This window comes from Perna viridis, chromosome 7, assembly GCF_037379345.1.
Source record: "Perna viridis isolate PV_CMFRI_1.1 ecotype Kerala chromosome 7, ASM3737934v1, whole genome shotgun sequence".
In the NCBI taxonomy this organism is placed as follows: Eukaryota; Metazoa; Mollusca; class Bivalvia; order Mytilida; family Mytilidae; genus Perna; species Perna viridis.
The window spans coordinates 30,988,394-30,999,496 of record NC_142451.1 but is presented as its reverse complement, the minus strand read 5'-3'; the positions used below and the strand labels follow the sequence as shown (position 1 = coordinate 30,999,496).

The 11,103-nt window shown below is 36.2% G+C and overlaps 1 protein-coding gene and 2 pseudogenes across 1 annotated transcript; all 3 read left to right on the top strand.

Moving 5' to 3' along the window:
• Positions 1 to 5,139: 5,139 nt before the first annotated feature.
• LOC148612268 (uncharacterized) lies at positions 5,140 to 5,967 on the top strand. Its single transcript, XM_088595190.1, has one exon. It carries the CDS (start codon positions 5,140 to 5,142, stop codon positions 5,965 to 5,967), a length of 828 nt encoding a protein of 275 aa, XP_088451316.1.
• A 1,968-nt stretch (positions 5,968 to 7,935) lies between these two features.
• On the top strand, positions 7,936 to 8,689 carry LOC148612267 (uncharacterized; annotated as a pseudogene).
• Positions 8,690 to 8,787: 98 nt separating this feature from the next.
• LOC148612266 (uncharacterized) lies at positions 8,788 to 9,474 on the top strand (annotated as a pseudogene).
• Positions 9,475 to 11,103: the final 1,629 nt, after the last annotated feature.

Genomic DNA, 11,103 nt, shown 5'->3' with positions numbered 1-11,103 from the left:
TAAGGAATGATAGTAAGGGAATGATATGACGGTGCATTTAAATTTGTCCATGCTATCCAATGCGTGCTGTATTGTTGGTGGATACTTTACGCTATTCAAGCACGACCATGGGTTTAGTGTATCGGTTTTAGATTTTAGAATACACCTAAATTTCATGTAATTTAAAAGCAAAATACCTCTACTTCCATATCAAGATTTTCGTATGTGATGATCACAATTTTCTTTTGTGGAAGAGCTTCCAAATGGGGATTGAGTGGGTATAGAACATGAAAACAAATTCCATAAAGGTTAGAATTTTGTGATTGTGATGAGCTATTGCGTTTAATTTACTTAATATTAACATTATTGTCTTAGATTTGACAAAACGTACTACTCTCCATGTTAAATGTGATAAGAATTAGAAATTTCCAATCTGTATTAATTTTGATATATTTATACACGAACCGATGTTTTCCCTAGTACTTCATATTTTAAACAAATACCGAAATAATTCTTAAATAAATAAGAGTTACATGTATCATCATGACGTCTTTGAAAGATTTTTAATAGAATCATTATAATGTTCTAGAAATGTAATAGAAAAGGCATTAAATTATTGAAATAAGAACGAAACGGTGTTACGATTTTTTCAAATGTAAATGATATGTCACAAGGATCATAGGGTCGACAAATTTTGATTGCCACTGAAAAAAAGGGGGATGGGTAAGTTTGGGCAATTTAGCCTCCTGTGGCGGAGCGCAAAGGTTCCTACTCCTATCGAATACCACAGCAGGGTTCTTTAACGTGCGAGGAACGTGGCATCTTTCCCAACACGGTGCACCACTATGGTTTGCGGTCAGGTTTTCCGTATTATAGCCTGACAACCCCAGCATGCAACACGCCAGGGGTACCCCATTCCACCACCTGGGGCACACATCCCAGTTGCTCTGTGGGCAGAGCGCCTAGCCCCCGGCTAGGTTTCTGAGCACTATTTAGTCGCCTTATACGACAAGCTTAGCGCTGCTGCAGGCCTATTCTTTTAACGCCCGGACCTGCACGGGGCTCTTGTAGGAATATATTTTCATTATAAATTTGCCACTTTATATTATAGGGCAAACTATAAAATCAATCAAGTGTTTATATACACATTTCAAATATATATTTTGCGCCAATTTATCCATGATTTTCATAATTCATGTCAAAAGACTTTCGACGCAACCACATTTAAAAAAAAGAATTTTATTCAGGATCAATAATATTTTAACTTCAAATATTTGACAAAAAATATCACAGAATGACTATAACTAGTAGAGTTCATAAGAAACAAACAAAACAATGTAGGTTTCTTCATGTTTTACCCTCGTCACCAACAGTGAAAGCATGTCGTCACCACTTGACACTGTCCGTCCCTCAGTCACGCCTAGCAGATACCTACTGGCACAATTAAACGTATTCCAGACAATATGGCGAATAAATGGTACCCTTACCCACTAAAATCTGCCCCAATGTGAAAGAAAATGATCGTTTATAGCATACACGAACTGTACACAATGTTGACATACCATTAAAAATGGTAATTGAATTGAGGGTTTTCACGGAAATTTTGGTGGGTATGGGTACCATTCTTTTGCCTAAATGTCCTGGAATACGTTACAGTATGGGTTGCATTGGCTCATTAGAAAGCTTAGATGCTACATAGATGTGTTTGAATATGCAAAAGCTTGTTTGAACAAATTGCCGATTACCAGTATAATGGAAAAAATATGAAATCCCAAAGTTCCCCTTCTTATGAAAAACTCATTATCTTCATATTGAAACTGAAACAAAATACGCACCTGAAAGGAGCATGTTGAATACATCGATTATTAAAACACTAGTACCCAATTTGCTTTTTTTTACCTCGGTTATATGTTAAAATCAACATTTGTGTTTAGGTTGAGGTACTTTTGTCATGGGTAACATGATAATTTTTCACCTAATTACACTCGGCAAAGTTAAAAAAAAATGACTCATTAGAAAGCTAAGATGCTATGTAATGGTATTTGAAGATACAAAAGCTTGTTTAAACTACGGTATTTGAAAAAAAAATGACAATTACAGGTGAAATGGAAGAAAATATGGAATTCAGAAAATTCCCCTTTTTATGAAAACTCATTATTGTCGTATTGAAACTGAAAAATACGCGCCTGAAATGAGAAGATATGTTGGATACATCGACACTTAAAATAATAGTACCCAACATGTCTATTGTAAACCGTTTATATGCCAATAATTAACATTTTAGTTCATGTTGAGGTATTTTTTTTTGTCATGGGTAGGAGTGGCAATTTTTCACCTTACGTGACTTGAAAAAGTTCAAGTATTTATTACTCGGGTTCATTTGGGAGCATTTGATTTGGTACAAACAATGCACCATAACACACAAAAGCTTGTTAAATCTACAATAACGGGTGATATAGAAGAAATTGTAAAATTATGAAAATGCCCTTTTTTCGATTTTACAGTTGTCACCCCAAAAGGAAAATCTAACGTCTGAATGGATTAGATATGTTGGATACATCATTATATTAATTATGAATGCCTAAAATATGAGTTCTACAGAGTCAGTATGCTGTGAATGAGAATTCTGTTTGATACTGGGACCAGTTTTCTAGGGGTAGGGGTAATGTTTTAAAAATTTTTTGAAAATTAGTTTTCCGTGGATTATTTATGTAGAAAGTTAAATTATCAATCGAATGATACTAAATTTGAGACGTTCATGTTTAGCAATTACAACTTGTAGAGGCATATTTATGTGACTTTTCCGAAAATCTCATTTTTCGCTTTTTTTGTAGAAATTCTGGACAACGAAAATCGCCATAATTCATAAAAAGAAGCCGTGAAGTATAAATATGAAGATACTTAACAGATCATACCAAATGAGCATTTTTTTTCTCTAGGGTTTTGAAATGGAGAACTGTGTCAATTTCAGAGATTTTTCGGCGGGGTAGGGGTACATTTTTTTTCATTTTTCCCATAAACCCAGTGTTTCCGTAGTTTTCTTAGTACCAATGTAACGTTGATACATTAGGCTATATGATGTATCTGAATTTGTTTAGTTACGCATGCTGTCCTAGGAAGACTCAGACGCTCAATCGAGTCACAAAAATTTAGGCTTATACCGAAAAAGAATCCGAGAATATTTCTTTTCAACAAATTGATTCTGTAATGGGATATATAAAGGTAACTAAAAAAATCACCATGAAGTTGATGAGTGGGGTGCACGATGGACCCTCCCACCCCATAATGATACTGGAAATGCAATGATACATTAATCGATGTTCCTCATATTTTAAACAAATACCGAGTTATTCCCAAATATATAACGAGAATGGATATTGTGAATAAGCTATAGACAACAACCCCACCGGTATGAAAAAAAATATATTCATGATCATGAAGTTCTCAAATTTAATATGAGTTTACATAAAAATCATACTTTGTTCTAGAAATAGAAAAGGCATATAACTAATGGAACGGAGTAGTGGATCTAGAAATTTATAAAAGAAGGATTCGAATTCAGACGTTTTTAAGCTTGAGTGTTCATGCAATTATTTGCTCTTTTTTTGCGAGTAATAAAATGTAACATAATTTCAAAGAAATATAACAAAAGAATCCAACCATGTAGAAAAACGTCAATACTTTCTTACATTTCTGATTTAGAAAGCATAATTAACTAACTAACTCTAAATATAAAGAAAACTCAATACAATACACACTGTAAAAGTATGGGAATACGACTAATACCCATCCAATATCCGTTTTGGCTCAGTTCTTACTTTGATCCCTACAACGGTATAGTTCAAATCCATATTGAACTAGGTATAACCGGCCTTGGAAGTGAATGTGTGCTTACATAGAAAATGAATAATCAGGTATTACAAGAGAGTAAAATCACAAATTTCCGTATTTTCTTACGTGTGCATATGTATGTGTACAACGCGCCAATAATGGAATTTATGTAATTCTACATAAATTCGGTTATTCAAGGGGAATACTTCTATCCGTCCGTAGTTGTGCTTCAGGTTATTTGTCATGCATATGACAATAAGATTCCCTATAGAATTGTGACATTAATTCGACGTGAGCGTTCTTTCAGCGTTCAACTTGGGACAGAAAAGACGAAAAAATTGTCAGAGAAGTTTTAATGAAAAGAACGAAAATCTTTGCAGTATATTTGATTTTCAATTGGTTTGTATGAGGGTATAGGTAAAGTAATTCATTGGGTATTGATAATTTCGATTTGATATTCAGCATTCTACAGGCAAAGTAGAACAAAGTATTATGAGCTTGGAAACCGCATGGTCTCCACGTGGTTGAAACGGAGGTATAATATAAATGTTTTAATTCTCTGAAATTCAAAAACACAGACACACACACAAACAAACACACACGATGGTTCACTAAAAATTTTTTTTAAAAAACTACAATTAGACGGTCACAGCTTCATGTTTCATTCAGCAGTATGAATATTACAATTTTTTTTTGTTACGTGGTGTAAAACTGTTTTATGTGTAGAATGATAAAATTATCATAAATATAATTCTACATTATTATTATTATCATTGAGTTTCAGCCAGTATGTTGAGAAGGACCGCTTCAGTCAGGACGGGCGTCAGCAGGACTCCGGTTACATCACAGGGAACGTCTGTGGCCAGGACATGCTTTCGAGTTTCACGGCCAGCTCAGTTTTCAGAATCTAGAACTCTGAATGTGTCTACAGCTATCTCAACAGTGACATTTTCGCCACATTTAGGCCAATTACAAAGTAACACTTACAGTTCAACTGAAAACAATGTAGTCCGCATCCCTGACATGTCACTTTCTGGGCAATTTGAACAAAGTACGACTTCAGGAGGTTTGGCAGCAGGAAAATCAAGTACACCCGGAATATAGTACAATACAACCCAGGCTGCCGGGATACAGTACACAGCACATCAGGCTACCGGAATCCAGTACACAGCAGTGACAGCACCCCTGCAGGCTGCAGGAATACAGCACACAGCACCCCCTCAAGCTACCGGAATACAGTACACAGCATCTCATGCTGCCTTCAGTGTTACACATACAGGTACTGTATCATCAGCAGTAAATGATAATTTATTTATTCCCGACAAAGTTATGAGTGTCACTGGGAATTTGGGAATACATGTATCCCATTCAGTAAAAGAAAAAATAGTGAAAGGGGAATTTATTGACTTGGCTGTATTACTTCACAGTTCAGTAAATACAAACCATGGGAAACAAAAATTAACATGGGAACAAGGGGAATTAATGTTACAACCGGTATCACAACAGTCAAAAATTTCCAATATAGAAACATGGACAGATGATTTTATCACGTTTATGCACATTTACTGCTCAGTGCATATGCACCGTTTTTTAGAGCTATTAAAGTACATGCACACAATACGCCTTGGGGCAAAAAGAAATCAAGGGTTGGGCTGGAAGCACTATGATGAACAGTTCAGGCTGAAAAAATCACTAGATCCATCAAGTTCATGGAGTAAGATGGACACTGAACTTTGGGTAATTTACATGCAGCCTATTCAAACTGTACCCAATTGTTCAATGAATGTACCGACATGTAGCAATAGTACATTGGGTAAACTGAAATGTTACAGTTATAATTATGAGGGCATATGTGATAGATTTTCTTGTTTTTACAGCCATTCATGTTTGAGATGCAATGGATTGCATCCAATTATAAGTTGTAGTAGACAATTTGCAATCCAAAGGCCTAATTTTGGTTATTTTAATCATAGTACAGTGCCTCAGTTTCAGTTTCGGACTCCCAGAGATCAATACGCACCAGGGTCCCAAATTGGGTTTCGCCAACGGCAACCTGAAACAAGAATTAGATTTCCCCAAGGAAATATTGCACAATACACTCAAGCCAGACCGCGACCAAATGTCAGAACTATGGCAGCTCGGCAAAAGTCATATTAAAATTCCTGTTTTGAAAAATATGCTTGAAGGGTACCCAGACGGTGCTGTGGCAAAAGAGTTAATTGAAGGGTTTTCTTGGGGTTTTCATTTAAAATATTCAGGTCCAAGAATTTCATTTATTTCAAAAAAAATTATTATCTGCCATTAGTAATAAAAGCGAAACATTGAGTCATTGAGTAAATTAAACAAGGAGGTGCAAGCCGGTAGGATGGCTGGACCATTTTCTGACAAGCCGATTTCTACACTGCGCACTTCCCCAATTGGTCTTGTGCCGACGGAGCATGGATTTAGATTAATATGCCATTTGTCATATCCACAAGGGGGGGGGTGAATAGTTTCATTGACCCGGACGATTGTTCCGTTCAGTGCGCTACGCTTGATGAGGTTACACAAATGATAAGTTCACTCGGAAAAGGGGCATTTCTCCGAGTCCGCGAAAAACGAAATAATACGGAAAACCTGACCGCAAACCATAGTGGTGCACCGTGTTTGGAAAGATGCCACGTTCCTCGCACGTTAAAGAACCCTACTGTGGTATTCTCCCGGAGTAGGAGCCATAGGCCTCCGCCACAGGAGGCTTAATTGCCCGACCCTACCCACCTCTCCCTATTTCCAGTGGCAATCAAAGTTTGTCGACCCCATTGTCCTTGTGGCTCATCCCTTTTTTTTTCATCATCATTTTCATGTTCATTTTATCATCAATTTCATGTTCATCGTCTGAATATAGCTGAAATGTTGCTGCTCGGACGTTAAACCCCAACAAACAAATTGACTTATTAGGAATATACTTTGATGATCAATTTTATGTGGACAAAAATCATCTCCCAATGGGATGTGCAATTTCATGTAGTGTGTTTACTAAATTTTTAATTTTTTTTACATTGGATGGTAGTAAAGCGCAGTGGAATAGATTCTCTTGTTCATTATTTAGACGATTTCTTGTTTGCAGGTCCTGATAAGTCTCCGGTTTGTAAAATGCTTTTAGATACATTTTCGGAAATTTGTACGGAGTTGGGGGTGCCTATTGCTTCAGAAAAATCAGTTGGACCCGTGACAACATTGAAATTCTTGGGGTTAGAAATTGGCACTATTGAAATGGTAGTAAAAATACCCATGGACAAGTTAACGAAGCTTAAGTCATTACTTGAGCCGATTTTGATCAAAAATAGAATAAAGTATAGAGATCTAGAGTCAGTCGTTGGCCTCATGGCGTTTTGTTCTAGGGCCATTACATCGTCGAGAGCTTTTCTACGCAGATTTATGATGTCCTTGGGTCTGTAAAGAGAGGATGTAAAAGTTTGGCTTGTCTTTCTAAAACATTTCAATGGCAGCTGTTATTCGTCAGTTATTACTGGACAACAAATGAAACATTACATTTATATAAGGACAGGTGTGGTGACTCAGAATTGGGCTGCGGTGCTTATTACATGGGAAATGGGCACAATTTAGGTGGCCGGAAGCATGGTCTGAGATGCCGGTCATGAGGGACATAACGTTTTTGGAATTAGTGCCAATTTTACTGGCTATTTGTATTTGGGCGTCTGAATTTGTAAACAACAAAATTTTATTCCGTACTGATAATTTGTCATTGGTTAATAAATAAAAGAACCGCCTAGTCAGAACGTGTAATGGCGCTTATCCGTCCCCTTGTGCTTTTAACAATGCAGCATAATATACAATTCAAAGCAAAACATATCGATGGTGTAAAAAATGAAATTGCAGATTCGATTTCTCGATTTCAATTGCAGAGATTCAGAGAACTGGATCCAGAAGCCAGATTGCTTCCAGAAAAGAATCCGGAGGAGTTCGAAGCGTTGATATCGGACTTGAAACATATATAACTGTTCACTTCCATCGAGCACAGTACAAACGTATAATCAGGCAATAAGTGTATTTAGTGAATTTAGGCATAAATTTGGTTTAGAACAAAATTTTCCATATCCTTTGAGCCACATTATACAATTCATTGCGTATTTATTTAGTATGAGCATGGCGCCATCTATGGGGAAATGTTACCTTTCGGCTATAAGTTTTATCATAAGATAAATAATTTTGAAGATTTTTCTCAATATTTTGTCGTGAGAAAGATGCTTATGGGGATGATGAGGTCAAAAGTAAAATCGCCAGATAGTAGATTCCCAATTACCTATAAGTTGTTGGTAAAAGTTATAAAGATTTTGCCCTCTGTGTGCGTATCAGATTATGAAGCATGTTTATTTTCTAGTGCATTTTCTCTTGGATTTTTTGCAGTTTTGCGTGTTGGTGAGATGACTGTTGCGTCAAAAAAGATAGGGCCCAGCGAAGGTAATCATGCTATAAAATTTGAGACGATTGATATTACGGATCTTGATATCCGTATATATCTAGCTTCTTCAAAGAGTGATCAGTTGAAAAAAGGGGTATCTATCGTGGTCAATAAACAAGCAAATGATCATGTTTGTCCTGTTAAACTGAGAAAATATTTAAAGAATTGCTCCCCGTTAAGTGAGCTGTTATTTTGTCACTTTGATGGTTCACCAGTAACAAGATATCAGTTTTCGAGGGTACTAAAAAAGCTCTTTGCTATATTGGCATTGATCAATCAGTTTACGGAACACATTCCTTTCGTATTGGAGGGGCAACGTTTGCATCAATGCTTGGTTATTAGGAGGAACAAATTAAAGAAATTGGACGTTGGAAATCAGATGCTTTCAATGGTTACATTAGAATCCCCCAGTTTTGAATTACTAATTTGTAATTTTCAGTACTACTTATTTAAATAGTAGGGTAATGATTAAGTTGACCTTACGCCGTTAATTTTATAATATTGTAAATGCCTAAATGGTTAAACTTTCAGGGAAAGGTTTTTCAATATGGATAGTAGGTTCGTCGTTGGTACGAAATGCCTTTTTGCATGTCAGAAGTAGAACGGGTGGTGTTCATTTGGGACTGCAACGCATAGGAGTTCATAGGTGGTGGCAAGGGTATAGTGGGATGGTGTTAAAGGATCTGGAACCAACTATCAAAAACATGCTAAAATATGAAGAACCCCCGAATTACATAGTAATTCGTGTAGCAGGTAATGATTTGGGAAGGATAAAAGTTGATTTTTTGAGAAATAATATCAAAAATACATTAAAGAGAATACAAACCTATTTACCGAGCACTATATTAGTGTGGTCCCAGATTTTACCTGGAAAAACTGGGCGGTACTCGGATAACTGTGAGTCCAGGTTGAAATGCGAAGATCGTATTAACAGCGTTATTTCGGCATTTGTTATCAAAAAAAGGGGGACGCTGTATAAAATATACAGATATTTTACCTTCAGATGTTTTTCTAAAGGATGACGGTGTTCATTTGACGGATCTTGGTAATGATATATTTCTTAATACTATGCAAGGTGCTCTAGAAACGTTCATTTCTTCAAATATGTCTACATACCCGGATACAAGGGCTAATGTACAGAGGCATTGATTTACTCCCCGTCCCCATGACAATAATTGGACCACATTGCACTCGCAGCTTCACCCCCCCCCCCTTTAGTGGCGGTTGATCCACCATACTTAACATTAGATTTTTGTGCTGGATCAATATGGCAACTTCCCTGCGAGTGATAAGTTATAGTTACAGTTCATCTTTAGTTTTATTGATCAAGTACATTTTATGGATCGCTGTATCCCAGGATCCATCAGTAAAGTTCATAGATCGCTGTATCCCAGGATCATATATATCTATCTTTATCTAGTTAGCATCTGTAGGTTGCCATAGCGATGAGGTAACCAAAAAATGAGTTGATTATCTATCTAGAGTTGACATTTATTTCAGTATAATAGTATAGTTATCTGTATATGTGTTAGTTAAAGTTGAACAAATCTATTATCTGTGTATATTATCTAATTTGATTTCAATAATGATAATAATAAAGCTGTGGCCAATACTGCCAATCAATCTTAAGTTTTACCAGCCATCTTGAATAATGACGACGTTTCTTATTTTTACTTGTGTTCATGCACATAACGCAACCATAACAATTAGCTCCAGCTAGTAATTGAAAAAAGCTATCAATTAAGGCGTCTTATTATTACTTTGTTACGAGTTTGGATGTGCAGAATACACAATTGTGTTGGATTTATGTTTACATAACATTTGATAAAATTACGAATAACTTACCAATAAATATAATAAAAAGGACGAAAAATATCAAGTGCTCATAATATCACCAAACCGACCACCTAAATTTGATCGTTTCTGACCAATCGATGGCACCTCAGTCTATCTAGTTACACAAAAGAAAAACCTCGGAGCCACTAGGTAATTGGAGGCAACAAACTACTAATTCAGATTCCCATTACTCTCTATGCTAATTTGCTTATTTTCATGGGATCCTCAGTAGTTTACTATAAGTTTAACCTAGCCAAAACCATATACCACATGAAACATACACATGTAGTGCTGTCTCACTCAAAATTTCACGAGGGGTTTACTACCTTGCAGTGCAGCACGGAACAATCGGAACTCATCTACCCTAAAAATAGCCTGGGGAATCCAAAAAATTCTTTATTTAGACCATCTTCTAGACAAAATTATTTTTTTTAAGTTCGAGGCAGCATACTTCGGGCTAAAAATTATCAGAATAAAACTCCTTTTATGAAAAAAGTTCATTCATTTAAAAATATTGACAACTTTTCTTTATAATGGCATGCTAAAGGGACTACTTTGTACCTTGGCGTAGGACTTTTTGATGATGTAATTGGTGGTCTGTAACCTGGATCTGTCCGGAATTTGACTGATCCGGTTCTAAAATTATAGTTAAACTGGTTGATTTTTTTACCATTACTTTTTTCTTGGAAGAGTTGTTGCTCTTTATTTCTAGTGATATCTACCTAATTTTTTTAGCGCCACCTGGTGGATAGAACTACTTTGATTCGCGTATGACTATAATTCCGGCAAACTTTTCAACAAGAAATTATCTTTTCTGCATCTGAGGTTATTTAGTGTGGCGAAGATGATCGAGTAGTTCCGATTGCGTTTCTGACCTCTCACGGAAAACGGAAGTCGACAATAGTGTACAGAGATTGGGTGAAAATCAACCACACCAATTTTAAATTTTATCAAACTGGGGAAGTTACGAAGCTGTAAATTTTCGGGATCTTCCG

Coding starts and splice junctions, on each gene's coding strand:
- LOC148612268 (XM_088595190.1), top strand. CDS start 5,140: ATGAGTGTCACTGGGAATTTGGGAATACATGTATCCCATTCAGTAAAA.